The 19474-nt window shown below is 39.2% G+C and overlaps 2 protein-coding genes across 5 annotated transcripts in view; one reads left to right on the plus strand and one right to left on the minus strand.

The window, feature by feature from the left end:
• Nucleotides 1-517: 517 nt before the first annotated feature.
• chrm5b (cholinergic receptor, muscarinic 5b) lies at nucleotides 518-13036 on the minus strand. 3 transcript variants are annotated; one of them, XM_077552176.1, is made up of 3 exons: nucleotides 12323-13036; nucleotides 3941-4150; nucleotides 518-3784 (listed from the first exon to the last, which is right to left on the minus strand). In XM_077552176.1, exons 2-3 carry the CDS (start codon nucleotides 4065-4067, stop codon nucleotides 2547-2549), a joined length of 1365 nt encoding a protein of 454 aa, XP_077408302.1. In that variant the 5' UTR covers nucleotides 4068-4150; nucleotides 12323-13036; the 3' UTR covers nucleotides 518-2546. The 3 variants fall into 3 exon arrangements, with proteins under 3 accessions (XP_077408302.1, XP_077408301.1, XP_077408299.1); XM_077552175.1 differs by adding an exon at nucleotides 9768-9808 and having other exon boundaries at nucleotides 518-4150; XM_077552173.1 differs by having other exon boundaries at nucleotides 518-4150.
• aven (apoptosis, caspase activation inhibitor) overlaps nucleotides 5315-19474 on the plus strand; it is a 47724-nt gene continuing 33564 nt past the window's right edge. For both annotated transcript variants that reach the window (XR_013289376.1, XM_077552177.1), the window contains exons 1-2: nucleotides 5315-5585; nucleotides 7399-7564. Coding sequence is in view for 1 of the 2 variants with exons in the window: in XM_077552177.1 (XP_077408303.1) it covers nucleotides 5391-5585; nucleotides 7399-7564 (361 nt within the window). In the remaining variant the exon portion in view is untranslated. The remainder of the gene's footprint in view (nucleotides 5586-7398; nucleotides 7565-19474) is intronic.

Here is a 19474-nt window from a genome sequence, read left to right on the forward strand (position 1 = left end):
GACTAATGAAAGAATATTCCTTTCGCTTTAAACCCTGTACATTTTGGTTCATAAACAGGATTTTTTTTTTTTTTTGAACAGTTAAATTTAATTTTTCTGGTATTTCAGTCAAGTCAAAAACATTGTTTACAATATGTGCTATGCAGCCCACACGGTATTCCAAATAATAATGTGTTTTTATCCATGTCGTGGGGCGGCCATTTTGCCACTTGCTGGCGACTGAAAATGACATCACAGTGTGATGTCATAATTAGTCAACAAGTGGCAAAATGGCCGCCCGCAAAGATGGATTAAAAACCGGTGGATTGCTACATAGTTCATATTACACAAATGCAATATGAGTCAGAATGTTGTGTTTAGTTTTGAGGAGGAGCATAGAACATATTTTAAATAATTTTTGGGGCTTATTAAGGCAACCAGAATTTGATTTAGGCCCTCCGGTGTTCTGTGGCATCTGTATGGGTTATCTTGAGGTACTTCCATCTTGAAGACACGTAATATTGAAAAAAGATGACAATATCACAATGAAATTTATTAAACGAGTAAAAATGTTAATCAAAACTGCTTTATAGTTACCATATTTTGCTAGTGCAGAACACAGGGCACCGCTTTTTGTTTTTCGTGTTAACAATATGCTAGCTATGAACAAAAATGTTGCTAAAATCCCTCAAAAATGGCCTCACTCCCACAGAAAGTAAAAACGTCACTGCGGCAGAATTTGTATTTCACTCTTACTGTTACACGGATTCACTGAACTGCACAGACAAGATTTCACAGATTGAATCACAACATGTCATTTGACCTCTGAGCAGAGCAGAAGGCACAGAGTTTGACATAACATCATCAAATGGCATTAAAAGTGCAAATCTTTTTTTTATATTACAGCATCGGACATCAATACTGCAAGCCAGGCATTACAGAAAGTGCGCTTTATACAGTAGTTGTCTAAACAAGATCTCACCACCTGACATGTAATAGTTTTCTGTACTTTAATATGAATGTTGATAACAAGTAATGCAGTTTACAATCTCATACTGTGTGTCGGATTATCACCGTTGAAAGTAATGCACATCAAGAGATTAGCCCTTGGAACAAAATGTACTGCAACCACTATGAAAAAAAGGGAAAAAAAGTTGACCAAGTCATTAAACCTTAATGACTCGTTTGTGTGTGTGTGTGTGTTTTTTTTCGTAAAGGAATTTCACATTTAAAACCATGCAGCTTTCATAATTCCATACACAAATAATTATCAGTGTCAGTTGGGGTGGCAAAGACACTTAACTAACTCAACAGCTGACACTAGATAAAAAATAAATAAATAAATGTCTCCCAATTTCTTTTCTGTAATTCTGTAAATCTAGTAACTGGAACATTTTCTGACCAATGTGTATTTTACAAAAATAAAATTAAATCGCATGCAGCGCTTCATGCCCGACCACACAATATATCAGTAACAGCAAAATGGTGACAAAAGCAACTAATGTGACATGATACAGGCAGACATTAGTAGTAGGGTGACCAGATTTTAAAAATTAAAAATCGGGACACTACAGTTTTTTTTACACAATAAATTCTCACCAGGAACTCTTTATATCAAATTTAATCGATAGTCAATCTGGTGACCAGTGGTCGTGTTATTACTTCAAGCAGTCAGAGGTGTCAAATCCAGGTCCAGAAGCTTCTGGCAGCTAGCTCCCCCGCTGCTCGTTTACCCGCTAGGGACCTAGCTAGCTAGCACGAGGGGTTAAAGCCAAACTGTGGCAGGATTTTTACTTTCTGGATTTGCCATCTCTGCAAGTTAAGCTAATGCTAAATGCTAATTTTGTTTTCAGTTTAACAGCGCTAAACAACCTAATGTACTCACCATTATCCAACCTTTTTTTAGGTCGCCAGAAAAGACCACCTTGTGTTGGGTCTGACCGCCGACTACAGGATTAGGCTAGTAGGACTACATTTCCCATGATCCTCAGACCCAGAAGCTGGAAGTAGTTCTAGGTCCGTTTTGACGAAAACACACTTCTTAGCGATTAGCTGTAGTTAGATTAGTCATTGACATGCTCAAACAATTGGTTTGCTGACTGAACTAAAAAAAATAAATCAACGAGATGCTGGGAAGGGACCTGCGTCAAATCCAGGTCCAGAAAGTAAAAACCCTTCCACAGATTGGCTTTAGCCCCAGGTGCTAGCTAGCTAGCTAGCTCCCCCGCTGCTCGTTTACCTCCTAGGGACCTAGCTAGCTAGCACGAGGGGTTAAAGCCAAACTGTGGCGGGATTTTTACTTTCTGGACCTGGATTTGCCATCTCTGCAAGTTAAGCTAATGCTAAATGCTAATTTGGTTGACAGTTTTAACAGCGGCCTGCGTAAAAGCAGGCCAAAAACAATGGGGGACTCGGGACACAAGGATCAAATGCGACTGTCGCGGTTATCTGGTCACCCTAAAAATCTACTGGTTCACATTGCTCATGACTCATAGCTGGTGCCAGATGAGTCCCGACTTAATGCCGCGTTTACAAGTCCCCTGCCGCGACACAACCGCGGTTAGCCATTAAGTCATTTTGTTGTTGACGTTTGCGTTCTGTCCACACCAGTACAGCTTCTCCTCACCTCTCTTCCTCCTCCACTGGCACAGCAAAAGCATACGGAAGGTCTTCTGGAAGGTCTTGTTGCACAGGGCGTAGCACATGGGGTTGACGGTGCTGTTGACGTAGCACAACCAGTAGCCCAGGTGCCAAAGGGACGTCGGGATGCAGGTGGCGCAGAATGTGGAGATCAGCACCATGATGTTGTACGGAGTCCACGTCAGGATGAACGCCAGCAGGATGGCGCTGAGGGTCTGGGCCGCCTTCTTCTCCTTCACCAGCACCATTCGCTTCCTCTTGGTGATCTGGTTCTTCAGACCCGGGTCCATGGGCTTGGAGGTGGTGGAGGAGGAAGGCGAGGCGTTTTTCTGCTCCGCTTCGGGGGGTCGAGGGGATGCGGGTGCAGGACTGCCGGCGTTACCCTTCGAAGCAGGTGTGAATTTATACGAAATGCACTTCTTACGGATCTCCTTGGAGGGGGTTGAAAAATACTGATCTTCCGCGTAGTCCGTCGCCTGGCCGTTCTTATCGTTTTGGCCGTTATCTCGCAAAGATCCTTGCGGGGTCTCGATGGAAACGTGACGCTCCTCCTCGTCGGATGACGAGTAGCTATTAAAGGAAGCGGTTTGGTCAGCTTTCACCCACACTTCATCCGACCTAATGGTGGTTTTTGTAGCGTTGCTTTGGTTGGAAGAGGACCAGGAAGCCTGGCTCCTTTCTCGCCTTTCTCTGGTGAAATGGAAGCAAGAGCGAACCATGTTCCTCTGCGGTTTAGCTCCCTCGGAGACATGATCGCTTGTGAGTCCTTGCAGTTCCGCCAGATCCTTTGTCCGTCTCTGTGTCTCCTTGTAGATCCGACAGTAGAGAATAGTCATGACGGAGACGGGGATGTAAAAAGCCGCAATGGCTGTCCCGAATGTGATCACCGGCTCTGTTAAAAACTGAATCTGGCATTGGTCCTCGGATTCCTTCTCTTCCCCGACAACGTACTTCCAGCACAGGATTGGCGGCGCCCACAGGACAAACGATACCAGCCACGCCAGGCCTATCATGAAGGCGGCCCTCTTTGGCGTCCTCTTAGCCCTGTAAGTCAGCGGCCTCGTGATCGAGAAATATCTGTCAAAGCTGATGACCAGCAAATTCATAACTGAAGCGTTGCTGGCTACGTAGTCCACAGCTAGCCAGAGATCGCACGCGAGGCTTCCTAAGGACCAGTAACCCATCAGTATATATGTCGTGTACAAGTTCATGGACAGCACTCCTATAATGAGGTCTGCAAAAGCCAAACTCAGCAGGTAATAGTTGTTGACCGTCTTCAGCTGGCTGTTGACTTTGAAGGATACCATGACCAAAACGTTACCTACTATCGTGATCAGGCTGACGATGGCAGAGACTGTTGCTATGGTGATGACTTCCCAAAGGCTATGCGGAGCGGACTGGATGTGCGTCGTGTTGTCAAAAGTGCTGTTGGGAGGATCGGCATCCATGATGGTTTGCGATTTGCCTCGGTGGTAGTTGAAAGATTAGTTGGAAGTTCTTTTATGCGCTTTCATGGAGAATAAAACATGGCCTGTAAAATAGAAGGGAAAATATTAAGACACAAAAGATAAACATAAACAATATTTAATAGATTTTCAAAGCTAAATTTTGTACGCTGTCTGGTAAACAAGGAGTAATTTTTCAGAATTTTTCTAATTGTGTTAAAAAATATATCTAATTTCCCTTAAGCTCAAGCAATGTTTCTGTTGATGTAACTAGCTAATTGAATGTTAACTTTATTGCCTATTATATAATTTATTCTATTGCCTCTTTCTATATTGAATATATTTTTAAAGCTAAATTTTGTACTCTGTCTGGTAAACGAGGGGTAATTTTTCAGAATTTTTCTCATTGTGTTAAAAAAAATTTTTTTCTAATTTTCCTTTAGCTCAAGCAATGTTTTTGTTGCTGTAACTAGCTAATTTAATATTAACTTTATTGCCTATTATATAATTTATTCTATTGCCTCTTTCTATATTGAATAGATTTTTAAAGCTAAATTTTGTACTGTCTGGTAAACGAGGGGTAATTTTTCAGAATTTTTCTAATTGTGTTAAAAAATATATCTAATTTTCCTTAAGCTCAAGCAATGTTTCTGTTGATGTAACTAGCTAATTGAATGTTAACTTTATTGGCTATTATATAATTTATTTTTTTGCCTCTTTCTATATTTAATAGATTTTTAAAGCTAAATTTTGTACTCTGTCTGGTAAACGAGGGGTCATTTTTCAGAATTGTTCTCATTGTGTTAATTTTTTTTTCTTCTAATTTTCCTTTAGCTCAAGCAATGTTTCTGTTGATGTAACTAGCTAATTGAATGTTAACTTTATTGCTTATTATATAATTTATTTTATTGCCTCTTACTATATTTAATAGATATTTAAAGCTAAATTTTGTACTCTGTCTGGTAAACGAGGGGTAATTTTTCAGAATTGTTCTCATTGTGTTAACATTTTTTTTTCAAATTTTCCTTTAGCTCAAGCAATGTTTCTGTTGATGTAACTAGCTAATTGAACGTTTTATTTTAATTAATTTATTTTATTGCCTCTTTCTTTACAAATTATGTTAAAGTCCAGTAGTTTCTAATTTCTACATTTAAAAAAAGGGGCGGGGGGAGAGAACACCGATTAATCCCGGAACATTTTCACATAACGTTGCATGTTTAGCGAGGGTGACGGGGGGGGGGGGGGGGGGGACACAATTCAATGTAACACCAACACCAATCTTTTGGTCCTCCACGTAAAGACGTCCGGTTGTCAAAGTGGACTGTCATGGAAGGTAGACCGAACAGAAGCAGAGGGGGGCGCTGGAAAAGAGGTGGCCACGGTGGAAATGACGGCGATAAATTTGGCGGTGATCACAGAGGCAGAGGCCGAGGAGGCCACCATCGCGGCCGGGGCAAAAAGGATCACCACCACGGTCGTGGACGTGGGGGAGATGAACGTGCAACGGAATTCCAACACTGGGTAAATGAGTCCGCGCTACCAAACTTGCCTGAAAATCTCAAGTATTTGTCACAATATGGCTGTTTGAATTCTAGAAAGACGTGGGGAAGGAATTATACGAAAAAATCGGGTGCTTTTGTCTCATTCGGCCCACATGCCACTCATTTTAGAGGAATGCCAAATCGAGTTTTATTTGCCCCCCCATGAAATAGCAACCCGCTAACGTTATCACTGGACGGTGAACACCCTTGATTCACACCTGCTTATTTCATTCAATTTAAGAGCTTTACCAGTGATATGGTTCTAAAGCAGCAATCTCAAACTTGTGGCCCGGGGGTCATTTGCTGGCCCACAGGATGAAAGTTTGCGGCCCCATACTTGACATAAAAGTTTACTGTTAAGTGTGGCCCCTATCTATGTTTTTTAATGTGTTGTTGTCCTTGGTGTTTTTTCCCCAATTTTTAAATTGATTTTTTTTAATCACAACAAGTGTAAAAAAAAAAAAGAGAACCACCAAACAAAACCTGCCATGAAGAAAATTGTTGACGATAAGAACATCTAATTTCAAGATAATTGAGAAGCACTGGTCTTGTTAGTATATGCAAACAGTGCCCATTCAGTGTTAATTTGGAGTGCAAGTTGGTATGTTACTTTGCTGAGATGATGTTAATTGAAACAAAACAAACCTCTTTCAATGCCATGCGCCTCAGCGTCCCCGCTAAATAATCAAACACTCGAATTATGTACACATTTGTTCACTCAGCGCTTGAATAGCGTCCATGGGGCCTTGTTTGCCTTGAAAATGACACTAGACCGAGAGGGTTCTTCATTTCCTCTGGCAGCTTCTGTCAACTGATTCCCCTGTTGTTGCAATCGCAGAGTCAGAAAAGAAACAATAGGGGCCCCGTGATTGCAATCAAAGAAATCTCCTTTGGGATTTATGGCCTCCTTGATTGCAATCATATAAAAAATACCCCTTAGGGCTTATCTTATGAGCATGTGGTCTTCTGTTATATTTCAGGAAAACAGGAGCAGCTGACTTTGTGGCATGTCTTGATGATTCACAGTTATATGCTGATACCGATTATTAGTAGGCAAGGATGCCGATAACCGATATTTGGAGCCGATATTAATTTTTCACAAAAAAAAAAATAGCATCTAAAATGTATTATTTATTTTTAAGCATATGTTTATTGAACAATGTTTAGGGTTCGTAAAATATTGGCGTTAAAAAAAAAATCTTTGTTTTAAAAATGTAACAAAAAGTTCAGGGATCTTCCAGGTACAGTAACATGTCTTCAAAATGAAAACTTTAAATAAATACAGTAAATCGTTTTTTTTTATTTTATTTCAAAATATCTGAAGTATTACAATTTTACAAATTTTAGTTTTCATTTCAAACAAAAACAAGGTACGGATTGTCAGAGGCATCTATGAAAAATTGAATTACTAGTTCCCTGATTTTTTTCCTCTGAACATTTTTTTTAAATGGATCTATTATCAGCTGTATGATTCTTCAAAATGGCCGGTGCCGATATTTGCCAAAATGCTGAATATTGGCGCCGATAATCGGTCTATCCCTACTACAACACTGTCAATAGTATTATCATGCTTTCCACTTGAGAGTCCTGACTTAGTTAATATCAGTCGGTGGTTGGTGTATCAAACTAATGTTATTATTTTTCAAGTGTAAAGATGCAATTTTAAGGTTTAAAATGTGTATGTGACACCTGGTATCGGTACGCGCCCATCCCTAGTATCAATGCCTACAGGTGGAAACATCCATAGTGTAGTAACATGACTCCATTCTTTTCTCATTTGCATAATTGATCAGAACCAAGTTGAGGGGGACTGCCATGAAGAGGGTCACAGGAGCGTTTTCTCCAGGAGGAAACTGGAGTCCAACTGGGACCGTTACGAGGACCCTGAGAGGGATGGAACCCCTGACAATATGCCCACCATAAGAGGAACCGACTACCACGTGCTTCTGGGCTCTGCAGGTAAGAAATGCAAATTTGGACAGAATATAAAACATTGGATTAAAAGATGACTGGATTGTGTATTTCCACTTGGCACAATAAAATATGCACATTTATGTTGTATTTGCTTCCCTGGATAAACAAATGGAAATTGTCAAATATTCCACTGAGTGTGACCGGACCTGTCTGAGGTTGACTCACTAATCCCAATTAGTGAAAAAGAAATGTGTGTTGTCTTAAGAGACCTTTTTAATTGCTGTGTGTGGACACTCCTTTCAGACAGCTGCAAAAAAACATAAAAAAAAAACTGTTTTCTCTGATTTATTTTATTATTAAGTACTTGTATGTGTATGTGAGAAATGAAGCCTTGACTTTTTTTTTTCTGTGCATCAATTTCTAATGAGGAATGCGATGACCTAAAACCTCAATGTGGTTTTCAGGCCAAGTTGCCCCTGATTTGCATAACTATTTGTGACCAAAGTGCTTTTCTGTGTCATCTCAGCACAGCTGTGACCTACACTTTTTGTAGCTGAGCAAAAGTCTGATTCCGTCGATGTAAATTGGCGTGGACCTCTTTTACCAATACATTGAGGATGAGACCAATCATAATAAATATAAAAAAATAAAAAAATAATTAACTGAAAAAAAAATTAGCAAGCCCAAAAATTTGTCAAAAACTCAGATTAACATTAATTCCTCACTCCTCCCTAATCTGCACCCCCCCCCCCCTAAACATTTTTTATGAACCCTTAAAATTGGTAAAAAAAAACAAACAAAAAACTGATAAACATTCATTCTGTTTTTTGTGACAAAATGGGCGGAGAAAAGTCTTGAAAATAGCAAAATAAAATAAAATACAGAAAAATATGTGAATCCGCGGGTGCCGAGCTGCGACTATGCATGGGTTGACTATAGTTTTTAGTTGCAATCTCATTATTCACCACTAAATGGCAGACATGCCTTAGTTGCGCTTATACGACAACATGAGTAGCCCTAATCATTTTGGGCAGATTTGAAGGACAAACATACTTTGAGTTGAGTGTATTTTATGTGTGAAAAAAAAAATGCACATAATAAGTTGGTTTGCAGTTTTGTGCCACCTTTGAATGGTCATTTTTATACAGGACAGCCCTTTTTCACAAATTAGTCTGTGGTTATTTTGTTATTTGATTCAGACTCTTTGCCGTTGAGTTTTGATTGTGGATGTTTTATACATGCATTGAGAAATGTATTGTGGAAAATGAACTATATTAAGTGCATGTGTTTTATCCATATTGAAAATGTCATTTATGTCATACATCTGGTTAGGAAGTGCGTGGTCCTATTTGCCCCCCCCCCCCCCACCCCCAGCATTTAAATTGCTGTTATTTTGGGTTTTAAGACATTTTTACAAACAATGACTTACTTCTATTGGAAGTCAATTATGAGTTTTTTTCAGCTAAAGTGTGAGCTCAGCTCTCTCCGTGCATTTTTAGTCTGGAACTATTTTTATAGCATGGAGAGTGTTCCAATGATGCGTCAAACCCTGACTTTCTCTTGCCAGCGCACGTGGCAAAGGTGCTCTCGCCACTTGCGCAGCAGCTCAGTATCTCTTGTCTCTTTTGTTTTTTTTTTTTTTTTTTGCCCGCATTGTCAGATTAGTCATACTGTACAACAAGAGGCCGATGCTCTCTAGAGGACACTTAATTGTACGTGGGAGTGCAATGTTTTTCTAGCCAATTAAGGTCGCCCTGAAATCAGGAATCCAGCATCGGAGCATCCTTTTTGCAGCTTTGTGATAACAACACAAATGAAAAAGCACGTTTTGCATCGGAGTTGTAGAAATGGAGGCGTGATCGGTTTATGAATTTTTTTTCCTTTTCAGCAGAAAGTCCCAAGTCATGTTTTGCGACCTTTGCCATTTGTCTTGCTGTGCTTTTGAGATGCAAATTCCCCAGATTTTCAGGTTGTATACGCAGTCGGATGTAATAAGTTACATTAAAGCAAGCATTAAAAAGTATTACATAAAATTTGCTGATACCTGTAGAAACCGTGTTTATCTAATCTTACTGTCTTTTAGTTTTTAGCTTATTTTGTTGTCTTTTAGCTTTTAGCTCCAGTGTTTCCTCAGGGGGGGGGGGCTTCTCAAAGAGTGGGTCGTCCCGGTCAATCTAGGTCAGGTGTCTCTGTATGGCAGCACTGTCTGTGGTCGTGGGCTGTCATCCCGTTAGGTGCTTTTCCTCACATGGTTTCTCTGTGCCACTGGTGTGTCCAGGTATGGTTATCCTTAAACAAAAATGGTTTCTGAATCAAATGTAAGCTTTGAAATCCCTTAATATGCTGTAGTCCTTAACACCTGGTACACGCTGCCGAAAATGTTCAAGGGAGTTATATAATGTACGTTTATATAACTCTATAATGCGGCTTTTGGTAAGAAAGGAATTGGATGCCCTTTGTTTGACTTGACAGTTATGCGTTTATGTTTTATGCTTTTATTTGCATTGAATGTATTTTTCGTTGCCGCATAATGGATGTCGCATCTGCTGCTGACTCAAACACTCGACGTATTTTTTTATTTTTTTTTATCATTGACTTACTGTGCTATCATCCACTCCAAGTGCCAAGATTCACAAAGGGGACATTGTAAACCATTTTCATGGCTTCCCTAAGGCCGCGGCTATTATCAAGAAAGCAACCTTGACGATATTGCCACTTGAAATATTTCGAGGTCTTTTGAAAATAGATTTTTTTTGTTGCTGTTGCCCGAAGAAGCAGTCGTGAACCAATGAGGGCTTTCTGTTCCACCGCGATTGTTCAATTAAAACACATCAGCCTGCGTGACGTCTGGCGGAGTTAATTGCCGTCAACTGTTTTGTAACCCTGAGGCGTTTTTTTCCTCAGGTTTCGGTCCGATCGTTGCCGGGGGTTGATTGCGCCGTTGCCACGGGGAACGCACATGTTGCCATCCTTTTTGTTTGAGGCGTGTCATGTCTTTATGAGTGTGTTTGACCGGGGCTAGTTATTTACATCCTAATGCGTTCATCTATCTATACACATTAGCGCGAGGATCAATCCTACTCCCCCGCAGCCCGAGTTTACCGAGGCCTCTAATGGACACCTATCAAGGCTCAATCATAATGAGACAAAAGGAAATTGCATTAGCACGTTGGTGGTTCACCTAACTAGATACTTTTCCTAACTGATGTGAATAGCAGCAATCACGCCGTCATTTATATGTTCCGGTGTTGTTATGGATACTTCATTGGATGTTGCTGTAAGACCCAATCGGAACCCTCGGTCACCTTTCCTGCTTTAGCTTTTATTTATTTATTTTTTTTGCTGATGATAGTGAAGCCCGTGGAAGAAGGCGTGAGGCTAAAAACAGCAGCTTTGATCATAGACACTTCAACTACCATCCTACAGAACAGTCTACACGTGGTCATCTTTAAATACTTCCTACCAATGGTTCACTCAGGGGCAGCATATATATATATATATATATATATATATATATATATATATATATATATATATATATATATATATATATATATATATATATATATATATATTGCAACTAAAATATATAGATAAAAAAAAATATATATAGCAACTAAAATATATACATAAAAAAAAATATATATATATATATATAAAAATATATATATATATAGCAACTAAAATATATATATATAAAAAAATAAATATATATATATATATATATATTGCAACTAAAATATATATATAAAAAATATATATATATTGCAACTAAAATATATATATAAAAAATATATATATATATAGCAACTAAAATATATATATATATAAAAAAATATATATATATATTAAAAAAAAATATATATATATATATATATATATATATATATTGCAACTAAAATATATATATATAAAAAAAATATATATATATATATATATTATATATCACTTTTAATAAAATATACTTAAAATCCACATTTACAGTGGATGTCAACACACGTGTTTGTTTTCATTATGTTAAAAAAAAAAAAAAAATTGATGAAAAGTCAAGCAGTTAAACTTGACATGTACATTTTGCAAGAAAATGGTGGAGAATGATTTGTTCTGATTCATCTTGGTGTCATTATTTTATATCTAAAAAAAAAAGGCATTTCAAAACGGGTGTGTAGACTTTTTATATTGACCGTATGCACGTTTAAAGAGCTTAAATAAGTGTGATGCATTGTTCTAGATTTTTTGGTCGCTAAGTACATTTTAAAGAAAGCGCTCAAAAATACCAATAAAGGCGTCAAAATCCATCAAATTAATTGACAACTATTTTAATAATCGTGTAATCGTTCAGAGCCATCGTTTAGCTTGTCCTGTGATTTCAACTCAACACAACTCAACAACATTTATAGAAATATCCTTACAGTATTGAAATATTTTAAAAAAAATATTCGTACCCTTACTGTTTTTTTTTATAATTCACGGATGGAAGTACGGTGACATGAGGCTTGTGGTCTCCCGCCCACATATGATAAATGCTAATTAAAATCCAATCAGCTCAGTTGTCATAACTGCCACTCAAAAAATAGACATGCAAGACACTGCTACACACGTTTATAACGCGAAATTCCCGTTTGTAAATCGAATGTACAATAAGACATTGAACCACTCAGAATACTTTAACCCCAGCTGCTCATTCAACAGTTAATATTTATAGAGAGTTTAAATTCAAAATCACATTTTGTCGGACAGTTCAACGTGTGGAAAGTGTTTAATTTCCTGTCAGAAAATCCACTTCAAACAATATATACTCACCCCTCGTGGCTTTGCCGGCAAAACGCAATCCTCCAGCATTAAACGGGGCGCTTGGACAGTTCTTTGATATTGTCGATTTTTTTCCTTTTCTTTACTCCTTCCGCCTGGTAGAGTTTCTGACTCCCGCCGGCTTTTTGCCTTTTCCCACCGCAGCGCTTTTGATTCCCTCCGTCAGCGTCGGCTTCACACCTTCCCTCGCTGGCTCTCTGGCCCCCTCCCCTGCCCCCTCCCGCTGACTTTGTTCATCCCCGCTCGTCTCTCCAACGAGGTGAAAAACACAGTTGTCAAATAGCGGTTGCTCATCCCGACGTCGCACATCCTCATCAGTTGCCAAGGAGCTTCAATATTGCGCCGTAACGTGCTTGAAGTCTATTTCTGGGATGAGACGCAACAGCTGTTTTCTGCGGCGGGCGAGGGGCCACGTCGGTATTGGTCAAACCTTTCCCCCGTCAAATTGTCCTTTGCGGTCACGAAACAAATCGGTTGAAGAATGAATAGATGGCAAAGTCTTCTTTGTCCTCGGAACTCGATTTTCACTCACCCTGCAAAGTTTTATCAACTCCATTGCCGCTCCTCAACGCTTGCAACTCTGGCACTTGTTCACATGCAAGAATCGTTTCAATTCTCCCGTCCCTCAGCCAAATTGCCGATTTTCCAGTAATAGAGCCCAAGCCCACGCGTCTGATAGCCTCATCCTGTACCAGGGTACTGAGCAACATGGAAGAGGATGGAGGAAAAGGTGAGGAGGAGGTGGTGGAGTAGAAGGAGTACAGTGAAGCATGTGGGGGAGGAGTCTGAGGAGGAGTCAGTGCGGATGTCTCCGCTAAAGAACTACATTTTGCTTTTGCACAGGTTGTACACATACTACACAATATAGGGGAATATAGTTAAACATGCCGTTTACTTTAGATTACTGATTAGCTTGGTCCCCCCCTGAAGAGGAATAAAAAATATTTGTCCTCTTTGCGTGTTCCAAAACTTGAAGACAGATTTAATGCAAGAAAAAACACCTTTGCAAAAATGATTTTAATCTAACAGAGATCTCTGGACATCGTAACAGACTCCAATTCATCACTTAACAGGTGGAATTCAGAGCGCCGAATGTGCCTCTTCCGCGTGTAAAATGGCTTCTTATAGTTAAAACCGACCGCCTCTCTTTCATTTGTAGACAAAACGTACTCTCTGGGTACTTTTCCGTGAGCGATGGCGAAAACAGAGTCAGGGGTGCGTGTTCGAAACAGATTCTGTTCTCAAGGACCAAATGTGTTTTCCCACAGAGAAGGAACTTCTAGACCAAATAATATGTCCCAGCTTAAGGTCAAATTATACTGAGCTCAACACTACTTGCTTTACACGTCTATAAAACCTTTCAACATGGTTAATATAAAAGAATTAAGATGTTAATAATGTATAACAATGGTTAATATATGAAAATAAAGAATTTAAATGTTAATAATATCTAACAATAGCCAGAATTCATATTTTTCCTTTTTTCGATACGCTTCAAGATCCACCCCGTCTAAGTATAAACTTTTTGCGAATTTTGGGCCCTTTTTTCGAATTTCTAGCGTTTCCATTCAATTTTATTTTCAGAAGGAATTCTGAAACGCAAAATTTGATACCCCACCTCCGTCATATAGTATGTTGAAAACTCAAGATCTTTCACCCCGTTGTTGCCCCAGGTGTTGAGATGGTACATCCCAAATTTGAAGTCAATCGGGTTAACCGTCTCGGACAAGAAACCCCACTACCACGCGGTGTCGGTTCGATTTTCCATTTAAAGAACCATCATTTCATTTCATCTGAGCACATTCTACCATCCAGACTTCAAACACGCCCACCGCACGTACTGGTCTCGTGTGTGCGATGGTGCTAAGAGGCATGACTCACTGAAGTCTGAGGTTCCGGGATGATGGAGTTTATCCGAGACATATGAATGCGATCGAAATCCATTCGGAAGCGTATCAGTTTCTAAATTTGAAATTAAATCCCGTCGCTGATATGGAAATGAATCGTTGGCAGCAACGCTCGTATCTTTCTTATTGCGTATGAAATAAATCCAATAAAAGTCATTTAATCCAAATTAAAATATTGCTATGCAAGTAATGACATATTCTTCTTTGTAATATTACCATAAATATCTAAAGGTTAGAATATTTTAAATTCAACTGCGACTTTCTGATTATAACCTTGGATCATCCTTTTCAGTGAAATTAGACCTTCGCACATCTGATCAAAGGTTACTGTTAGTAAAAAAAGAAAAAGTAATGTACTGACATTCCTGACCATCCTGAATAGCATTTAGCGTTTTTAAAGTTTCCTTAGAAATACAGGTGAAGCGGTAAAACAAAGCAGACCTCCGTGTGTCATGAAACTTCATTCGGGATGCAGAACGGTAAAAACATTATAGCATTCAAAGACATTACTTTTAGATTACTCTTTTTTTTTTTTTTTTTTTTTACATTTACAGTATGACATTTGAATAACTGACAATAATTCAAATGGTCATCATTAACATGAATTGATCAAAATGAAAATGGCCGATACATAACACAACAATTATATACCGCTAGTTTAAATGAAAATGTATCAAACTAATCATTCTGTTGCTGTTTTTTTTTTTTTTTTTCTTCGTCAAGCAAATCATCACAGTAAGATATTCCCTGCTGTCTGGTTAATGGGACCTCATGCTGGGATGAAAAATTCATGCCCAGAATTAGTAACGGTTCTAATCGCGGGCTCATCTCTTAATGCGGATCCTTGTTGTGTTTGCGTCTTTGTGAACCTTTGGGAGATCGTCGCAATGACTGCGAGGGGACCAACTAATCTGAACCAAAGTCCAAAACGTTATTATTAACTCATTCACTCCCAGCCATTTTCACTGAAGCAACCCCCTTCGCTCCCGGCGTTTTTTTTTGTTGTTTTTTTTGTATTTTGACTGATTTTGCAAGGCCCACAGAATATTGTGTTCTATTGCTATAAAAACATGGAACCCACTAAAAGAAAGATTAGAGTCTCTTCTTTCATCAGGAAAAAAAAAATCTCTTTCTGTTTTGCAGCAATTAGTATTGATGTGACGATTAGATGTAAGTGGCTAAATTAAAAGTAGCCTGTGTGTCCGCTACGCTAAAACCTTAAATAAACGAGTACACGAGGCAGGAAAAAGCTCGGATTATCCGTACTCGAGGTACCCGTGTCACTAAATGCAAAAATAACCATTTCAGCCTTTAGTTCCTGACCGAAAAACGGCCACAAGAGCGGGGACCAAAACCAGTATCGATATCTGCCGCAAGTACCGATTAACTTTGACTTGGAAATTATATCAATTCATAGAACATAGTGAGAAAGCTAACTGTGCGGCTTTAAGATAAGATAAGATAAGATCCACTGATTGTCACACCCACCTAAGTGGGGCAAAATTCGTTCCCCGCATTTGACCCATCCCTTGAGGGAGCGGTGAGCAGCAGCAGCAGCAGCAGCCACGCTCGGGAATCATATGGTGATCTAACCTCCCCAATTCCAACCCTTATTGCTGAGTGTCAAGCAGAGCGGCAATGAGTCCCATTTTTATAGTCTTTGGTATGACCCGGCCGGGGATTGAACCCACGACCTCCCAGTCTCAGGGCGGACACTGTACCACTAGGTCCACTGCGCTGGCTTTAGAGAAAGTAACCCAGATTCAACCAGGGGCATCTCTGGTTTTGTTTTCCTTGGGTAACAGTGAAATACAGACATGGAATTATAGGTGGTCAATTAATCGACAGCTAATCGATTATCAAATTTATTGACGATATTTTTATCATCACTGCGTAACTGCGTACCTCTGACAACATTGCCGTTGCGAATGACCTGACCCAGTGGAAGTGTACAGGTATAAATAAAAGTGGTCCAACGACTGAACCCTGGGGGATTCCAGTCCGCATGTTGCTTTGTTTTACGCTTGGCTGCTGCCAGGTTAGCATTGCGACTTGAGTTCTTTACTTGATTGCGTTTCCTAAATAAATAAAGGCTACATAAAAATAACAAACAATTGAAAGATGTTTGGTTGGGTGCGCTGTCGACACCCACACCCACTTTTTCCTGCGGTATAAGAAACAAATGTAACATTTTGAAAAATCATTGGCGAGAGACGTTGCTTTCACGGGAAAGTAGGGTTGATTTATTCCTTTCTTCATTGTTTAGGGTGTAATTGAAGAGGTTCTTTTGTTGACAGATAATGCCGATTATTTCAAATCAATGCGTTTTCGAATGAAAATCTAAATGAGTCATTCAGTGGCAGGATTTTTTTTTATACTTCAGTTAACGATAATTGCTTCGTGCGACTCAAATCTCCCACGTTGATGCTCCTCATTATGTGAGAACAGCAGTCACGCCAAGAGCAGCCTTGACTTGTCACATTTTATTCTCCTGATGATTTTCCATTTAACGTTACAATTTGCTTGTGTCTTTTGATACTTCCTGTAGCCCGGACCAATATTTCAATTTGGACGTAGACCCCCAAAGTGCAGACGGGAGCAGCGGCAATTTGTCAGGCCAAGATAAATGATGGCCATTTAAAAGGCAGAAATGCGAACACTGTTGGCTTTTTGTTCCCTTTTGAGGATCATTTTATGCTCACAGATAAGTCTGGTTTCATGTGCGTGCATCTTTTTTTTTTTCCCATGTGCTAAAAAAATCAATATGTGGCGATCAAAGATGATATTGCGCTCGCTCGGCCATCACAAATTAATGCTTTGGAAGCCAGTAAAGTGCGGCCTCCCGATGGATTTATTGACCGCAGTTTGCTGATTTTTTTGAGGCAACATCTCTGCTAATTTGGCAGCTTGTGAAGTTTACACACACATTCTGTAGGCTTTTTATTTTCTCAAGTGTACGTGGATTTCAATTACTGTTTCAAAGTTTTGTGAGGAAAACAATTGTGTGGGGGTGGTTTGCCCTTTGCAGGCTGTTAAATTGCAACTCATTCACAGTCACTGCCAGGCCGGTAAAAATAGTAGGGATGCGCGATCATGCTATTTTCAACCGATAAACCAATAATTTAGAGAGCGCCGATAACCGATATGTGAGCCGATAATTATTTGCAAAATTTGCTTCAAAGACAACCAGTAACTCATTTTGAGTTTGTGTTAGATATTAGTAACATTTAAATTCTTTATTTCCATATATTAACCATTGTTATACATTATTAACATCTTAATTATTTTATATTAACCATGTTGAAATGTTTTATAGATGTGTAAAGCAAGTAGTGTTGAACTCAGTATAATTTGACCTTAAGCTGGGACATATTATTTGGTCTAGAAGTTCCTTCTCTGTGGGAAAACACATTTGGTCCTTGAGAACAGAATCTGTTTTGAACACACACCCCTGACTCTGTTTTCGCCATCGCTCACGGAAAAGTACCAAGAGAGTATGTTTTGTCTACAAATGAAAGAGAGGCGGTCGGTTTAACTATAAGAAGCCATTTTACACGCGGAAGAGACACATTCGGCGCTCTGAAATTCCACCTGTTAAGTGATGAATTGGAGTCTGTTACGATGTCCAGAGATCTCTGTTTTTTAATAAATCATCTTGCAAAGGTGTTTTTTCTTATATTAAATCCGTCCGTCTTCTTCCGCTTATCCGGGGTCGGGTCGCGGGGCAGCAGCTTTAGCAGGGAAGCCCAGACTTCCCTCTCCCCAGCCACTTCAGTCAGCTCATCCGACGGGAGCCCAAGGCGTTCCCAGGACAGCTGAGAGACAAAATCTCTCCAGCGTTCCTGGGTCGTCCCCGGGGCCTCCTGCCGGTAGGACATGCCCGGAACACCTCCCCAGGGAGGTGGTCTGGGTTGCTGGTTGCTGGTCTGACCCCCGGCTACTGAAGCTAGCTACATTAAATCTGTCTTCAAATTTTTGGAACACGCAAAGAGGACAAAATAATTTTATTCCTCTTCATTTGCCAAAAATAAAACAGTCATGTTTTGAAAATGCAACAAAAACACTGCAAGCGTAAAATTTTGGGCAGACACGGGAAAGAAATCCCAAGCTGGTGACTGCTATGTCGCCATGATACAATTTTTGTGATACCTTAGGAGAGGGGAGGGGTTGAGGAGTTTGGCACAACTTGAACCACAACAGATAGATCAACATGGCAAGTCTATTATCGTCGGATTTCTTTGTTATCTGGGTTATCTGCATGACGTCTAATTGGTTGATAATTGCCGATAATATCGTGCATCCCTAAAAAAAAAAAAATGTTGACGTCTATAGCCGTCAATGGCAGCAAATGAGTTAATTCACTGTCAGTTTAATATTTATGTCTAAATGTCTTTTCAAAGTACTAATTAGAAATAATGCAGTATTTTTTTTTAGAGGTGTCAACATTGATTAATCAACTTGTAATCGACAACTATTTTAATAATCGAGTAATCATTTACAGCCAATGTTTAACTTAAGAATTGTTTTTTTGTGTGGACACAGCTGACTTTGGTGTTACAAAAAAAAAAACAATCTGAGTGAATTGGTCGCTCAAGTACTGTGGCCCTTGGGGGGGAAAAAACAATGAAATATCGAAGCCTTCTGGCACTTAAGTGCTTGTTGAAGGAAAAGTAGCAAGTCTTTATTTAGCCCATCAGTGGGTGCATTGTTCTTATTCAGTCTCCTTTGAATGTGAGAAGAAACACTGATAATCTGTTGTCTCTTTCTTTTTTACAAATGTGTTGCTTTCAACTTGGAAAAATATACCGTTGCAGTTCACAAGTTCATTTTTTTTAATACATTTTTTTTTAGTTACGTGCCTTCTTTCTGGGTATGGTTTCCATCCATTCATTTTCAATACCGCTGAGCTGGACTATATAGCCTATTGATTGTCGTTTCAAATAAACCTTAAATCTTATAGTATTATTCAGAAATACAACTGCATTCCATTATGTAGAAACATCTAACAGAAACTATTTTTTGGGGGGATTTCAAATTCTCGGATTAAATTAGTTTCAAAGCAATCCTCTGAGTTCTTTCATCTCACCTCGAACAGTCTGCACACAAATAAAACACATTCCTAATGAGAATAAAGCCTCGAGTGAATTGAGGTTCCTCTGATATGACTTTGACGTAAACACAATCACCATTAAAAGTAAACAGCTTCAGCCTCTCTTTATTTTCCCCGCCTGGTTTA

Source organism: Vanacampus margaritifer, chromosome 19, assembly GCF_051991255.1.
Source record: "Vanacampus margaritifer isolate UIUO_Vmar chromosome 19, RoL_Vmar_1.0, whole genome shotgun sequence".
Taxonomy (NCBI): domain Eukaryota; kingdom Metazoa; phylum Chordata; class Actinopteri; order Syngnathiformes; family Syngnathidae; genus Vanacampus; species Vanacampus margaritifer.

Excerpts from the sequence above, each read along its gene's own strand:
- chrm5b (XM_077552173.1), bottom strand. The coding sequence starts at position 4,067 with ATGGATGCCGATCCTCCCAACAGCACTTTTGACAACACGACGCACATC.